At 47.2% G+C, this 17,650-nt stretch overlaps 1 protein-coding gene across 6 annotated transcripts in view; it reads left to right on the forward strand.

Moving 5' to 3' along the window:
* Window positions 1-17,650, forward strand: part of SLC7A9 (solute carrier family 7 member 9) — a 971,101-nt gene that overhangs the window by 897,693 nt on the left and 55,758 nt on the right. For all 6 annotated transcript variants that reach the window (XM_069216551.1, XM_069216557.1, XM_069216555.1 and 3 more), the window contains one exon: window positions 9,272-9,421. In XM_069216551.1, coding sequence (XP_069072652.1) covers window positions 9,272-9,421 — 150 coding nt within the window. The remainder of the gene's footprint in view (window positions 1-9,271; window positions 9,422-17,650) is intronic.

Consider the following 17,650-nt stretch of genomic DNA (forward strand, 5'->3'; position numbering starts at 1 on the left):
TAGATGCCATAATCTCCCTCACACCCCGCCACATCAGCTTCCCCAACCCCCAGTGGAAGAAGCAGGAGATAAAACAGGGGTTTTATCAAATCCATGGCTTCCCGCATGTGCTCGGTGCAATCGACTGCACCCATGTCCGGATCGTCCCACCTGCAGCAACAGAGCACCTATTCAGGAACAGAAAGCACACACATTCTATCAATGTGCAGGCCATAGTTGACCACCAGGGACTGTTCACAAACCTCTTGGCCAAGTATCCTGGGCGTGTCCATGACTCCTTCATATTCTGTCACAGCAAGATCAATGAGCACTTCCAGGATGGACAATATGGCAATGGCCTTCTTGTCGGTAAGTAAACAAACCTAGCAATATATACACAGGACAACAACCCTGTAGGACACACAAGACATACACCACTACATTGACATGTGGACAGGGTGACACTGAGGTGTGACACTGGTAGTTATGTTGTACACCCTGATACAATGGGATACCACCTCTGGACAACTGACGGCTGCCACAAACATTAGCCAGCTGCCACTCTAGAGCACCAAGGGACCAATGTTAAAGCAAACAGTGAATGTCAAGGCCTGCACTGTAAGTAAAACCAGGGAAGATTCACTATTTACAATTGCTCTAGGCCACATGGTCAATCGGCCACCCTCCCAAGCAGTATGTAGCGTGGGTGTGCAATGTGTGTTGCAGCAGATCTAACACCACAAGACACATAGCATGGTGATGCTGACTCAGATGTAGGTAACACGGAAATACTGAGGCAGTGACAACATCAAACACCACTCCTGGGGTGCTGTTTGCAGGTTGCAATAAGGAGGTGGACTGTGCTCTGAACACATATTGATGTGACACCAATGCAAACTGCACACTGCTGCACACACTGAAAGAGCCAATTGTCCATCGAGACAGCATATGTACATCAAGATGGCCCTTCCTCCACAGATACATCCACCTCCACAACGCAGTTATCCAGGTTCCCTGGAGTAAGGTCGGTAGTGTAGGTGCACGGTTGCACATGAGCAACTGGCAGAGGAAACAACAAAGGAGGAGGAACAGCAGAACACAGCTGTAGGAATGCACTGCAGACAGCAAATCGGGCACAACTTTTTTACTTTATAGTCACTCTACACACCTTGTTAAGATATGCAAATAAACACCTTACTTGATCAAACAATCCTGCTCTGGTGTCTTCATTCTCCATCACATGTACCTTAGGAATGTGAGTATTACCTCTGGGAGCATGTCACAAATAGAAATCTGACAACTTCTGGTGCACTGTCACATGTGATGCGTATGATTGTACAGCAACCATTGCACACATAACAAACGGACTCATCACTTGAATGTCACAAATGAAGGACACAATCGATGGACCACAACATATGAATCACATCCACATTGCCAACATGTTCAACTGTAGCACGTGACACAGAACTATGACATCTCCAATCATAAGGTAAACAAGGACTCCATACATGAGGCAGTGGATGTGAAATATCAGAAGTACAGGAATGTACGAACAGACCCCTGACATTACTAAGTTTAACACTTGCAATGTCTGCAAGGAGCTTGTGTGACAAGGGGGGCAACATTTGTGACAATGGATAGCATGATTGTCCCCAACAATCCTCAAGCAATGTTCACAGTGTAGGAAAGTTGCCTCTTTCTAGCATGGTTACCCCCATTTTTGGCCTGTTTGTGAGTGTGTGTCAGTGTGCTTTTACTGTGTCACTGGGATCCTGCTAGCCAGGACCCCAGTGCTCATAGATAAAAACCTATATGTCAGTGTGTTTTGCCTGTCTCACTGGGATCCTACTAGCCAGGACCCCAGTGCTCAGTTTGTGGCATAATATGTATGCCTGTGTAGTGCCTAACTGTGTCACTGAGGCTCTGCTAATCAAAACTTCAGTGCTTATGCTCTCTCTACTTTTAAATTTGTCACTATAGGACAGTGACTTCATTTACCAATTTCAATTGGCACACTGGACCCCCCTTATAATTCCCTAGTATATGGTACCTAGGTGCCCAGGGCATTGGGGTTCCAGGAGATCCCTATGGGCTGCAGCATTTCTTTTGCCACCCATAGGGAGCTCAGACAAACCTTTACACAGGACTGCCACTGCAGCCTGCGTGAAATAGTGCACACACTATTTCACAGCCACTTAAGTAACTTATAACTCACCTATATGTCTAACCTTCAATTGCTGAAGGTTAGGTGCAAAGTTACTAAGTTTGAGGGCACTAGCAAAGGTGCCCCCACATAGTTCAGGGCCATTTCCCTGGACTTTGTGAGTGCATTACACGCGTGCACTACATATAGGTCAATACCTATATGTAGCTTCACAATGGTAACTCAGAATATGGCCATGTAACATGTCTAAGATCATGAAATTGTCCCCCTATTTCAAATCTGGAATTGGGGAGCCAATTCTGTGCTTCCTGGGGGCTCCACCATGGACCCCCAGTACTGCCAAACCAGCTCTCTGAGGCTTGCACTGCAGCTACAGCTGCTGCCACCTCACAGACCGGGTTCTGCCCTCCTGGGGTCTGGGTAACCCAGTGCCAGGAAGGCAGAACAAAGCATTTCCTTTGGGAGGAGGGTGTTACACCCTCTCCCTTTGGAAATAGGTGTTACAGGCTTGGGATGGGTAACCTCCCCCAGCCTCTGGAAATGCTTTGAAGGGCACAGATGGTGCCTTCCTTGCATAAATCAGTCTACAGCGGTTCAGGGACCCCTTGTCCCCTGCTCTGGCAGAAACTGGACAAAGGAAAGGGGAGTGACCACTCCCCTGTCCATCACCACCCCAGGGGTGGTGTCCAGAGCTCCTCCAGTGTGTCCCAGACTTCAGCCATCTTGCTTTGCAAGGTGTGGGGGCACTCTGGAGGGCTCTGAGCGGCCAGTGCCAGCAGGTGACATCAGAGAGCCCTCCTGATAGGTACATACCTGATAAGGTAGCCAATCCCCCTCTCAGGGCTATTTAGGGTCTCTCCTGTGGGTTCTCTTCAGATTCTGCTTGCAAGTTTCCTTCAGGAATCCTCTGCAACTACGTCATCATCCTCTGACCTCGGATCAACCGCAGCCTGCTCCAGGAACCGCTGTAACAGCAACAAAGTATCCACAAGTGATACTTTTCTTCTGGAACCTCAACTCCAAGTCAGCAACTGCAACAGTTTCCACGGTATGCACGCTCTGGGGACTCCCTATCTTCATCCTGCACCAGAAGGACCGAAGAAATCTCCAGGGTGGTGACAGAGTCACTCCCCTGCTCCAGCAGGCACCTTCCAAGACGAAGGCCGGTACCCTTGGACTCCTCACACAGCAACAAGCGTGCTCCTAATGTCACAGAGGGTGAACATCATCGACATACACTGTCCTGAGGTCCTTCTGTTGCAATTTGGAGGGGGTAAGACCTTGCCTTCCCAGAGAGCGATGGTACCCCTGTGTACCGCGTCTTCTTCACCTCCTGAGGCCTCTGTGCACTATTTGCAGAATTCCTTTGTGCAAAGCCTGGCCCAGGTTCCCAGCACTCCATCCTGCGACACTCAACTCACTGAGGTGTTCTCCGGCAGCGTGGGACCTTCCTTTGTTGTGCTGCATCATCCGTGTTTTGCGCCCCCCCTTGTCTCCATGTCCTGCGACTCCCGGGGGTGCTGGCTGGCATCCTGAGGGCTCTCTAAAGTGCTGAGAGCCCCCTCTTCCTCCTCACACAGAGTTGAGGCCCCCAGGTCCCTCCTGGGTCCATCCAGTGCCATTTTGACGCAAAACGCACTTTTGTCGTAACCAAGGCTTGTTGGCGACTTCCAACACTAAATCACGTCCGCAACGATCTTCACGTCATGGGACATTCCTTTCATCACGCAGGAACCCGCTAGCATCTTCATATGGTGCATTCCTACAGTCTTCGGCTAACCAGGGACTCTTCTTTTGCACCATCTTCTGGGTTGGCAGTGGCTCCTGTTCTTCCTGGAACTTCTTTCGACTTCTGGACTTGGACCCCTTCTTTTGCAGGTCCAATAATCCAGCAGTTGTTCTTGGCACACTTGGTTGGCTGCTGCAGAATCCCAAAACGAGGTGTAGTGTGTCCTAGGGAAGCTTGCAGTACTTTACTCCTGCTTTTCTGGGCTCCGGGGTGGGGTTATTTACTTACCATTTTTCTGTATTCTTGCTCTCCCAGCGATTCTGCACACACTACACTTGTCTAGGGGGGAATTCGTGATTCACATTCCACTTTTTTAGTATATGGTTTGTGTTGCCCCTAGACCTATTTTCTCCCATTGCATTCTATAGGATTTCCTATTGTTTACATTGTTCTATGATTATTTACTTGTCTAATTTTGGTGTCTAGTGTATATATTGTGTATAATACTTACCTCCAGAAGGAGTATTGTCTCTAAAATATTTTTGGTACTGTGCCACCCAAATAAACACCTTTATTTTTGTTAACACTGACTATTGTCTTTACTTGTGTATAAGTACTGTGTAACTATAAGTGGTATTGCATGAACTTTGCATGTCTCCTAGTTCAGCCTAAGCTGCTCTGCTATAGCTACCTCTACTAGCCTAAGCTGCTAGAACACTACTACATTCATTAACAAGGGATAACTGGACCTGGTGTAAGTACCCATGGTACCCACTACAAACCAGGCCAGCCTCCTACATGCGCAATAGGAAGCAGCGTGTGAACAAGGTGATTAGTAGCAACATGTAGGCCCACATGGGACTTGGAAGTGCACCAGTGTCAGTATATTGGCACTGTGTCATACCGTCATTCTCACAACACAGTGATGCAACAGTTTTCCACACAAATTGGTGCATCCCTGTATTGTAATGTACAGGTAGGACTGGGTGGTTAGTGATAGAGTAGATTAGGTTAGTTGTTTAGATAGGAAAAGTAGGTTTGGGGGGTGGGTTTTCATATTATTACACGTTAGTTTGTAGGGTAATGTTAGGGCATTTGTGTTTTTTTTGTTTGTTTTTTTAAATATGATAAAATATACCAAAATATATATATTTGTTTAGGATTAGATAGTATATGTTTAGGTTAGTATATGTCGCCCTGTGTGTGTCTCATTATAAAGGGAGTGGGGGGCCAATGTTTAGTGTGTTGTTAAATGTGGTAAGTAAGCTTAGCATAGGGTAGTTAGGGCCAGTTGTGGGTAATGTCTAGGTAGGATAGATTAGGTTAGGTGTTTAACATAGTTTTCAGTTCAGTTTTCTACATATATAATATAACTTTGGGTACTCCCTTACTGCATGTGTCATATGCTTGGGTCTCAGGGTCATCATATGAGTGTATAGTGCCAATTGTCTGTTGACCTGGGGATTCCATCCTGCATCCAGATCCATCTCTTGACATGTTTATTCCCACTTCCAACTAGCTGTTACATTGGCAGCTACAACACATATACTTCTCAATGCATCTGCCATCCATTGTACCCACCACTCAAGGTGATTATGGTTCCCATGTATTGGACAGGTAGGTGTGGTTTTTAAGCTATCATTATTTGGGTCCTGTGTCAGAATGTTGGGCACTGTGGGACGTCTGCCTGCAGCCTGAAGTTCATGTCAACACTGCTAAACTGAGCACTGCCAATTTCAGATGAGGTCAACTATAACTATTTCACACCAGTGTGTTTCACTGGTACTCCCAGCTGACGTTATTGCCCAAGCACTCTTACACAGCCATTCCTACTGTGTGTGTTGGGTGAGGAATACATGTGTTAAACAAATGTCTCACACACAGTGACTTGCTTGTAGGGGATGTGGCCAGCATTGATGTTCATCATGTAGGTACGTTGTGCGTAGATATGTGCCCACAATATTTCTGCACTCTTGTACTGACATTCTGTGGCTATAGACATGTTATGCGCATCACAAATCAACAGCAAAGTAGATGTGTCACATTACACAGAGACAATGTGGTTGTGTAGGTGCTGTTTATTTAAAAGTGCTGTAGTGCAATATTTACATTGTCCATGTCTGTGACCCCATTAGTGAAAGCCGTTCTATTGTGACACAACACAAGTCGAGGGTTGAGGGACATGTCATTGGACATGCTGGGGTGAAGTGGTGTTCAGTGCAGGAGAACATGAATTGCCAATGGAGAAGTGAGAGACAATTGTAGTCCATAGTGGAAAAGTTAACAGTGTGTTGGTGAAGAGTGCATGTCACCAACTGTAGCAACACTGGCATGTTGTCAAGCACATGACAAAGGGAAATCACTGGCCATGTGGCATTGGCTGGTGCTACAGCGTACTCCTACGGGTGAAGATGATCTGTTCCACATCTTCATTCTCTGATGTGTGTGTTGTCTCCTCTGCCCTTGATGGTTGTGGTGGTGGGTTTGAGGAGGGAAACACAAACTTCAGTGGTTGGAGAAGGAGACACCAAATTCATGGCAGCTGCCATCTGTGGACCTACATATGGCATCACTGCAGCAAGTAGGAGCTGCTGAATATTGAGTATGGCAGCAACATCCCTGTGGTAGGCAGCCACTTCTGCCCTGGGGGAGGCCAGTTCCCAAAGCATGGAGTCCTGCTTGTTGTCATGCATGCAGCAGCAAGATTGGGAGGGCAGGTGTTGGGTCAACTCCCTCACGCCAGTAGTTAGGTCCCTCTCACACTGTTGGACTCCATGCAGTGGGGATTGTGTGCCTTGTTTGGCTGCTGTCTGTTCAGTGGCCGTCTGCTCATACCCTCAAGGCTGGCTGTCATACTTTGCATCCCCACTTGCACCTCCTTGGCCAGCTCTCGCTGGACTCCCACTACTGTCCTCTCAAAGGGGGTCCCTGTGTCCTCAGAGTCATCAGCTGTGTTTGAGCTGTCAGGTCTTACTATTGGGGTGGTGGGGGGGCCTCAGGGATGGCTGCTACATGAATGCTCCTCCTTGCAACTGGAGGTGGTGTCTGGAGGGTTCCCAGGACATCTTGGAGGGTTTCCTGGCTGACGGTTGTCAACTGGTCATCATGGTAGTCCAGGACAGGCAGATCCACAGGTGAGCCATCGCCCTCAGCAATGAGATATTGTACAATTAGTGTGTCTGTGTTGTGGCAGTTGAAATGTGACATCACTGACTTCGTATTGGTGGCACATTGTCATCTTGGTCCCCATACACTGTTCCTGTACTTAATGTTTGCAGTCTCTCAGCCCTGTGCCCCACCTGCATGTCACATGTAGGGAAGGGCAGTTTGCGCAATTGTCTGCGTCACATCTTCTATGTGTGGGTTCTGTCCAATTTGTGGCTTGCCACCTTCTTGTCCTCATCAACCCTCCCTATGCTTCCATTTGCATGGTGAGGCCTTGCAATGGGAGTTGCTGTGCTAATGCCACAGCACCACACATGACAATATGGCCCTGTCCCAGTCTTTCATGTTTCACATACACCTATGCGGTGCTGAGACCTAGCACCACCCCATGCATGGCATTGCCAAGAGACAATGCACTTGTTACCACTGGTACTTCCTCATGTTGATGTTTGCGTATGTGTGCTACATTGCATTGCACTGATGGACCTGGCAGAGTTCCATTTCCTCTTGTGACTGTATAAGTGTGTTTGCCTTCCTACACACATATGTCCTCCCCCTCAATGCAGTCATCCTTGCACTATGATACCTGGGATGCTGCATGGTGGCATTGCAGCTAATGTGACACAGGCACAGGGGTAAACCCAGGGATGGCCAGCATGGGTATGAGGTTACTGCTGTGTACGTCATTATGTATGTGACAGTGCCTGATGGTTGAGTCTATGGACATGACCAGTTGACAGGAGTTGCACTTGGATAGGGATTGATGGGGATTGATTATGTAGTCATACAGACCCCCCATTTTGAGTGTGTTTGTTCTATGGGCACCTAATTACCATTTCCTAAATAACAGTGCCAACAGCACAGGTGTTAAAGGCAACTGTTGTCAATGGAGAATGCCACTTGGGCCAATGGCCTGGCACTGGGCAGTTTCCTGCAGTTTACATTCTGGCAATACCAGCTATCCTGTGACACCAGACCAATTTTACATTCAACACTACCCTCCTGGTCTGCTTCAGCATTTCCACCAGCCTTGGCATAGTGGTGTACCCCCATACAAAGGTTGTTGGTGTTGTGTTGTGTTGTGCTGTGCCCCTGGATGCCCCTGCACAGACCATGCACCTAGCACTGGCAGTGCATGGGGTCCCATGCCCCTGCCTCTTTGCCCTTTCCACTACCTGATTTGCAGGGCTAACATGCATTGTGTAGAAGCTATGTGCCTCCCTCTTCTTCCACTTGACATTTTGGCATATTTGTCCCCCATGCTACTTACCCTGCATATGTGTTGTTTCCTGGTAGTCTGCGCTGTCCTGTCCTGCGATACCAGTGACGATTTTGTCCGGGATGACCGCTGTAACCATCTCCTCCATCTCGTCCAGGTCCTATTGTGGTGCTGGACTCCCACCTCCGGTCTGCAGTGCTGCCTTCCTGTTCCCTGCTAATTTTTCCTTTGTCCTCTGCTTGCAGTCATGCCAGCGTTTCTTGCACTCAGTGCCAGTTCTCATGATCTCTGCCACACTGTTGATCTTGTCCACTATCTGCTGCTAAATTGCCTCTCTCCTTCCAGATGGCAATTTAGAGGTGTTGAAGAGTTGATGTTGGTGCTCTGTCACCTCTCTCACCAGTATTTCATGCTCCTCTTCACTGAAAAGACAATTCCTCTTTTTCTTGTTTCTCCCCAGGGTCTTGTCAATGTCCTCCTGGCTGGTTCCTGGTTGTGTGGGGTCTCCCTGGGGTCTATTCTGGCTTTGTGGGTCCATCTTGCCTCTCCTTTGCACTGTGTGCTCCGTTAGCGTCACTTTATGACACTATTGCAGGCAAAAATTGGCGCATTTCCGTTTTGCAACGTGTTTACATGTCGTAAACCGGATTAGAGTAATTTTTCCTGCATTAACGTCACTTTGCCTTACAACAAGGCGCAATGGTTAGCATCAGGAAAAATGACTCTAATCTATTCTTAGCGCCACCCAGCGTCATTGTATAAATATGACAACCAGGTGGCATTGAGAAATGGCCTAGTCAGCGCTAAACCTTTTAATGCAAAACTGCGTTTGTGCAGTTTTGCGTCAAAAAGTATAAATATGGGCCCTAATCTTAAATAACTAGAAAGTGACTCTCAAACTAGCTAAAATGGTTTCTCTCTTAACTCATGCTGGATACACACATTTTATTTATTAACAATGTTAGATAGCCTCCCACAGACATTAATTTATTTCCCGTTGTTTATTTTTCAGGGCATAGTTGCTATGATCTACATCATCCCGGCTGATATTAATACTCTCATTAACTACTTCAGTTTCGCTGTATGGATATTTTATGGCTTAGCTATTTTAGGTCTCATTGTTATGAGATTTACACGAAAAGAACTCAAAAGACCAATTAAGGTAAGCATATTTTAAAGGTTGTTTAAAAACTGAATATTGCACTGTAAACAATGTATGCTACAAAAATGCCATCAGGCTTGCCCAAAATATTTTCATAAAAGGTATTGCATCTTTGATATAATTTCTTAAATCCCAGCAACAGTTACTCCATATTTGCCCAATAACTGTGTTCTCCGCTTGAAAGCCACTAGCAAAACCTGAATTTGACTGTTTTGGTCTCAAAGATTGCACAGTAGAAAGTCAGTCCTCCAGGAACCAGTCTTTTAGGATCAGGAATGAAAAGTGAGGGACTTTGTTTTTTTTCTCGCCTTCTGAGATAGCATATTACAGTTGCATCAAGCTCAGGATTTAATTTGTCCAGAGGCAGATTGAAGAGATACAAGATGCAAAGGTGATCTGCATGTCAACAAGTAGCTCAACTAGTCAAATCCTTAGCTAGAGAAGATCCACCCTATCTGGGGGAGTCCTCATGGCTATCAATTCAAGAAGTGATGTCACACATTTTCAACCTCTGTGACAACATAGGCTTCCATCCCAAGCCCCTCAACAGTCAATTTATTGACTAATGAAGTTCTAGGGAATGGTCATCGGTTCTAATGAAAGAATGTGAACAGTGTAGGAAGCTGGCCTGGGTGTGTGGTGAGCACCTATGGGGTTATCACCTTATTCCAGGTATCCCCTATTAGTGAGGTGTAGACAGTGTCTAGGAAGCCAGGGCTCTCTAAAGGTAGTTGTGGATGAGCAGCCAAGACTTATCTAGGAGACATGCAAAGCTTATGCAATACCACTACAGTGACACAGCACCTACACACATGAAAGAACTACACAGTGTTATAAACAAATAATGATACTTTATTATAGTAACACAAATACTAAAATACTGTACAGGCAATACTCAACTAGGAGGTAAGTAAACACTATGATGTACACATTAGAAGTCGGTGATTATCATAGAAAGCATTAGCAAATAGTTTAAAAAAAAAAGCAAATCGTGAAGGTTCTAGGGGGAGACCAAACCATATACTAAGTAAGAGGAATGTGAAAGGCAGTCCCCACCCAAGGAAGTGGAATCAGTAGAGGGGAACCCCAAAAGGTAAGTACCATGTTGCGCCCCAGCGACCAGAAGAGAAGAGGTAAGCACCTGGCTTTTACCCAAACCCACAGGAGAGCTTTGGAAAAGGACTGTGCAAGACCCAGACAAGGCTGGAACAAACCAAAGGTGGATTCTGACAGAAGAGGACCTGCCAAAGAAAGGGACCGAGTCCAGTTCAAGGTGGAGTGTCTGGCTGTGGAAGGAGCCACTACCCACCCTTCTTTGGATGCAGGACCAGGTCGACGGTAGATTAAGGAAGTCAGCAGTGTAGCACAGGAGCAGAAGAGGAGCTCCAGAAGTGATGCAAGGGATGCCCCACATCAGCGATCATGACGCAGTTAGTCAGTGATGCTGGAAAACCATCAACAAGCCTTAGCAAATGTAAGAATCTGAGAAGAAAGTTTTGCAAGGCTGAAGAGGACCAGTAAGGCCCAGGGGACTCGACTCAAGGAGGGGAGTCCAAGGTGACCCTCAGCAGCTGTGAGAGTCACAAGAAGAGGTGGCAGCTCCCACAGGCAGCAGGCACAGGAGTTGCAGTGAGGTCCACGTAGCACACATGAAAAGGAGTCCCACATCGTTGGAGCAGCAGGCAGGGGACTGTGCTTTGCAGGATTGAGTGCTGGGGCCTGGAGCTACAGGGAGCCTGAAGATCCCTTGGAGGAGGAACAAACAAGCCTTGGTAGCTGCAAGAGTCGTGGTGCACGGGGGTACTGTCCTGCAAGGAGAGGCAAGGGCTTACTGTCTCCCAAGTTGGACAGCTCCAAGAGGACCACTCAAGACCCCGACCTCTGATGCAGGATCCATTCAGCTTCAGAGGAGTTTAGTTCCACGCAGACGGTCGTCGTTGCAGTTGGTGCCTGCGGAAGCAGTGGAATGGCTCCTTCACTCCAAGGGAGATTCCTTCTTGCTTCTTGTGCAGGCTGAAGACTTGTCACCCTCAGAGGATGCACAGCCAGGGTATTGTTGCAGTTGCTGGAAGGAGCCAGAGAAAAAATGTTGCACAGCTGAGTCATTGCTGGAGTTGCAGATTGTCTGTTCCTGGAGGGTCCAGTTGCAGTTACGGTGGCCAGAAGATGAAGTAAACGATGCAGAGGAGTCCTGCTGGAATCTTGCATGTCGAATCTGAGGAGCCACCCAAGAGGGAAACCCTAAATAGCCCAGGAAGGGGGATTGGTCACATAGTTGGGTGACCACCTATCAGGAGGAGGCTGTGACGTCACCTGCCAGACCTGGCCACTTAGATGCTCCCAGGGGCCTCTGCCCACCTTGGATCCAAGATGGCAGAATTAAGTGGCCACCTGGAGGAGCTCTAGCCACCACCCCTGGGGTGGTGATGGACAGGGGAATGGTCACTCCCCTTTCCAATGTCCATTTTTGTGCCAGAGCAGGGACTGGGGGTTCCTGGACTGGTGCAAACCAGTTTATGCAAGAAGGGCACCGAATGTGCCCTTCAAAGCACACAGGTGGGTTGGGGAGGCTACCCCTCCCCAGCCATGTAACACCTATTTCCAAAGAGAGAGGGTGTTGCCTTCCTCTCCCAGAGGAAATACTTTGTTTTGCCTTCCTCTGCTTGAGCTGGTCAAGCAGCAGGAGGGCAGAAGCCTGTTTGAGGGGTGGCAGCAGCGCAGGCTGTCTGGAAAACCCCAGAAGACCGGTTGGAGCAATGCTGGGGGTCCTCTAAGGAGCCCCTCCCGAGTGCATGGAATCATACAACAAATACTGGCAACAATATTGGGGTATGATTTCGACATGTTTGATACCAAAGTTATCCATCTGTACTGATATTTGGATCCCTAATGTTGATTTTTGTCGTCACAGGCAAACACTGACAGTGCGTGTGTGCCGTGACATAGGAATGTCTCTTGGATTGCGGTCTTGTTCGACTGAGAGGAGCACCAAAGTGCTACCTTTATAGTGATGAAAGGCTACTGCCTTTACCAGGAGTTAGGCAAGACGAGCGCGGTTGTGGCAGCATACTCTATAGTGGTCATTAGGAGTCAACAGGTCTTTTTTAACCTGTGTTCAAAGTCCTGCTGCTGGGTACTTAACTCACCCTTGGCATACATCGTTTTGGTGTGTAGTGCTGCACAGCACGTGTGGAGTACATGTGCTGCCTGTATGTGTGCTGTGAGTGGTACAATACATGGATAATACTGTGCAGTGCATGCATATTTTATGTATGCTCTGGGTGTGTGTGTGTAGGAGGCTGGCCTGGCTTATAGTGGGTACCTGATGGTACTTACACCTTATGCCAGGTCCAGTTATCCCTTATTAGTAGATTAGTAGTGTTCTAGCAGCTTAGGCTCATAGAGGTAGCTATAGCAGAGCAGCTTAGGCTGAACTAGGAGACATGCAAAGCTCCTACTATACCACCTGTATCATATAGGTTCTATATCATAAGAAATCAATACGCAGGGTTACTAAAAATAAAGGTACTTTATTTTAGTGGCAATGTGCCAAAAATATCTCAGAGGATATACTCCCTTAGGAGGTAAGTAAAATACACAAAATATACACACAAACCAAAATCAGGTAAGTAAACAGTTAGAAAAATAGTGCAAGCACTGTAGAATACAACAGGATGCAATAGGCCTAGGGACAACACAAACCATATACTATGAAAGTGGAATACAAACCACGAATGGACCCCTAGGCTAGTGTAGTGTGTAGAGGGTCGTTGGGAGTGTAAGGAAACACTAAGGGTGCCCAAGATACCCCACCCCAAGACCCTGGAAAGTAGGAGTAAAGTACTACTATTTCCCCAGAAACACACTAAACTCGTGATAGAGGATTTTTCAAAGACCACAACAGACTGCAAAGCACTTAAGGCGGATTCCTGGACCTGAGGACCTGCGAAGGAAGGGGACCAAGTCCAAGAGTCGTGAAAGTGTCCAGGGGGGCAGGAGCCCACTAAACCCCGGATTAAGGTGCAATATGGCTGCCCCGGGATGGAAGAAGCGGAAGATTCTGCAACAAAAAAAGGTGCTAGGAACTTCTCCTTCGTGTAGAAGATGTCCCACGGAGTGCTGGAGGATGCAGAGTTGTTTCTTTGGCAAAAGACCACAAACAAGCCTTGCTAGCTGTAAGAGTCACGGTTGAAGAAAAAGGGTGCTGCCCGGGCCCAGGAAGGACAAGGATGTCGCCACTTGGGAGAGGAGACAGAGGGGACCCTCAGCAAAGTAGAGAGCCCACGCACAAGAAGGTAGCACCCACAGAAGCACTTAAACAAGGGTTCAAGAAGTCTGAACACATCGGTCGTCTCAACACTGCAAAAGAGGGTCCCACAAAGCCGGAGGTCAACTTAGGGAGTTGAGAAATGCAGGACAGAGTGCTGGGGACCTGGGCTTGGCAGTGCACGAAGGATTTGGTGGAAATGTGCACAGGAGCCCTAGCAGCTGCAGTTCACGCGGTGCACAGGATTACTGTCTGGAGAGGGGAGGCAAGGACTTATCTCCTCCAAATTTGGACAGTTGGACCACTGGACGGTCTGGGTCACTTGGGTCCACCAAATGGTGTTCCAGGGGCCACACTCGTCAGGATGAGAGGGGTCCCAGAGTTCCGGTGACACTGCAGTTTGGTGCCTGCTGAAGCAGGGGGAAGATTCCGTCGACCCACGGGAGATTTCTTTGTGGCTTCCAGTGCAAGATGAAGGCAGGCAGCCCGCAAAGCATGCACCACCAGGAAACAGTCGAGAAAGCCGGCAGAATTAGGCGCTACAATGTCGCTGGTAGTCTTCTTGCTACTTTGTTGCAGTTTTGCAGGCATCCTGGAGCAGTCAGCGGTCGATCCTTGGCAGAAGTCGAAGAGAGAGGTGCAGTTGAACTCTGGTGAATTCTTGCAAGTCGTTATCTGAGGAAAAACCCACTGGAGAGACCCTAAATAGCCCTCAGAGGAGGATTGGCTACCTCTCAGGAGGGGTCTCTGACGTCACCTGCTGGCACTGGCTACTCAGAGGCCTCCAGAGTGCCCCCACACCTCTGGATCCAAGATGGCAGAGGTTCGGGACACACTTGAAGAGCCATGGGCACCACCCCTGGGGTGGTGATGGACAGAGGAGTAGTCACTCCCCTTTTCCTTTGTCCAGTTTTGCGCCAGAGCATTTCAAAGCATTTCCAGAGGCTGGGAGAGGCTACCCCTCCCCAGCCCTTCACACCTATTTCCAAAGGGAGAGGGTGTAACACCCTCTCTCAGAGGAAATTCTTTGTTCTGCCTTCCTGGGACTGGGCTCCCCAGACCCCAGGAGGGCAGAACCCTGTCTGTGCGGTGGCGGCAGCGGTAGCTGCAGAGAAAACCCCAGAGAGCTGGTTTGGCAGTACCCGGGGTCCATAGTGGAGCCCCGGGGATGCATGGAATTGGCACCCCAATACCATATTTGGCATGGGGGGACAATTCCATGATCATAGACATGTTACATGGCCATATTCAGACTTACCATTGGGAAGCTACATATAGGTATTGCCCTATATGTAGTGCACGCATGAAATGATGTCCCCGCACTCACAAAGTCCGGGGAAATGGCCCTGAACTATGTGGGGGCACCTTTGCTAGTGCAAGGGTGCCCTCACACTTAGTAACTTTGCACCTGTCCTTCAGCAAGTGAAGGTTAGACATTTAGGAGGCTTATAAGTTACTTAAGTGCAGTGTAAATGGCTGTGAAATAACGTGGACGTTATTTCACTCAGGCTGCAGTGGCAGTCCTGTGTAAGATTCGTCTGAGCTCCCTATGGGTGGCAAAAGAAATGCTGAAGCCCATAGGGATCTCCTGGAACCCCAATACTCTGGGTACCTAGGTACCATATACTAGGGACTTATAATGGTGTTCCAGTGTGCCAATTAGAATTAGTAAAAATGGTCACTAGCCTATAATGACAATTTTAAAGGCAGAGAGAGCATAAGCACTGAGGTTCTGATTAGCAGAGCCTCAGTGACACAGTTAACCACTACACAGATCCACACATTCAGGCCACAAACTATGAGCACTGGGGTCCTGGCTAGCAGGATCCCAGTGAGACAGGCAAAAACAAACTTACATACATGTAAAAATGGGTGTAACATGCCAGGCAAGATGGTACTTTCCTACAGTGTGTGCCTGTGAGTGGTACAATACATAAAGGGTTGTAGTACTGTGCAGTGAATGAACATTGTGTATATCTGCTGGGTGCATGTGTGCTTGTGAATGAAACAATACAGACACAGTGCAGCAACATTCAGTATGTGTATGTTCCATGTATGCACTGTATGTACACTGTATATATGCGGTGGGTGTATGCGTGCTTGTGAATGGGACAATACAGGGATAATGCAGTACATGCATGTTACATATATGTACATGATGTATATGTGTTGGTGAGTTGTCCAATACATGGCAGACTATGGGTTTCATTTTGGGAGACCCAGGACTGCACGGTGGAAGATGAGGAGAGGATGTACAGGAATACACCATCCTCACCCCTCCCCCCATTAAAAGAAATTTTAAAGATGGTGCTTTCTTGTAAGCTGACTGGTACACAATGGGGACGGGAGAGCCAGGTTTCCCAATACACCTTAAAGGGTGCTCTTTGATTCAGACAGAGGTCACAAGTAAGGGGCCTGGGAACATCTCAGAAAGGAGATGGGTCTTATAAGACAATCCCCTGGGGGTCCACAAGCCTCCTCACAGGGTCCTCCACTGCTTAGAAAATTAAATAATATTAACAGATTAAGAAAGTGTATATTTAACCCCTTTGCTGCCAGGCCCCTCAGGTGCCAGGCCTTTTTTGGCTATTTGGGGCAGTTCGCACTTAGGCCCTCAAAACATTTTGTCCACATAAGCTACCCACGCCAAATTTGTGTCCTTTTTTTTCCAACATCCTAGGGATTCTAGAGCTGCCCAGAGTTTGTGGGTTCCCCCTGAAGGAGACCAAGAAATAAGCCAAAACACAGTGAATATCTCGTTTTTTTTTTTAAATGGGGAAAAAAGATCTGCAGAAAAAGGGCTGTGTTTTTTCCCCTGAAAATGGCATCAACTAAGGGTTTGCGGTGCTAAAATCACCATCTTCCTAGCTTTCAGGAACAGTCAGACTTGAATCAGAAAATCACATTTTTCAAACCCAGTTTTGGCATTTAACTGGGACATACCCCATTTTTACTATTTTTTGTGCTTTCAGCCTCCTTCCAGTTAACAACAGAAATGGGTGTGAAACCAATGCTGTATCCCGGGAAGCTAAGCATTTCTGAAATATAGACAAACTTCTGAATTCAGCAATGGGTGATTTGTGTAGATCTTTCAAGGGTTTCCTACAGAAAATAACAGCTGAAACAAAAAAATATTGAAATTGAGGTGAATAAACAGCCATTTTTCTCCACGTTTGAATCGGTAACTTTTTTCCTGCAATGTCAGATTTTTTAAGGCAATATACTGTTACGTCTGCTGGATTCTACTGGTTGCGGGGATATATAGGGCTTGTAGGTTCATCAAGAACCCTAGGTACCCAGAGCCAATAAAGAAGCTGCACCTTGCAATGGGTTTTCATTCTATACCGGGTATACAGCAATTAATTTGCTGAAATATAAAGAATGAAAAATAGATATGAAGAAAACCTTTGTATTTCCAAAAGGGGCACAAGATAAGATGTTGCGAAGAAGTGGTTATTTGCACATCTCTTAATTCCAGGGTGCCCATACTAGCATGTGAATTACAGGGCATTGCTCAAATAGACGTCTTTTTTACACACTGTCTTACATTTGCAAGGAAAAAATGTAGAGAAAGAGGCAATAACACTTGTTCTGCTATTCTGTGTTCCCCCAAGTCTCCTGATAAAAATGGTACCTCACTTGCATGGGTAGACCTAATGCCCGTGACAGGAAACACAACATGGACACATCACATTTTTACATTGAAAACTGATGTGTTTTTTTAAAGTGCCTAGCTGTGGATTTTGATCTCTAGCTCGGCCGGCACCTGGGAAAAACCTACCAAACCTGTGCATTTTTGAAAACTAGACACCTAGAGCAATCCAAGATGGGGTGATTTGTGGGGCTCTCACCAGGTTTTTCCTCATATTTCTGTGACAGAAAATTTTGGAACCTGAGAGGAGCCACAAATTTCCTTCTACCCAGCATTCCCTCTAGTCTCCCAATAAAAATGGCACCTCACT

Source organism: Pleurodeles waltl, chromosome 12, assembly GCF_031143425.1.
Source record: "Pleurodeles waltl isolate 20211129_DDA chromosome 12, aPleWal1.hap1.20221129, whole genome shotgun sequence".
Taxonomy (NCBI): Eukaryota; Metazoa; Chordata; class Amphibia; order Caudata; family Salamandridae; genus Pleurodeles; species Pleurodeles waltl.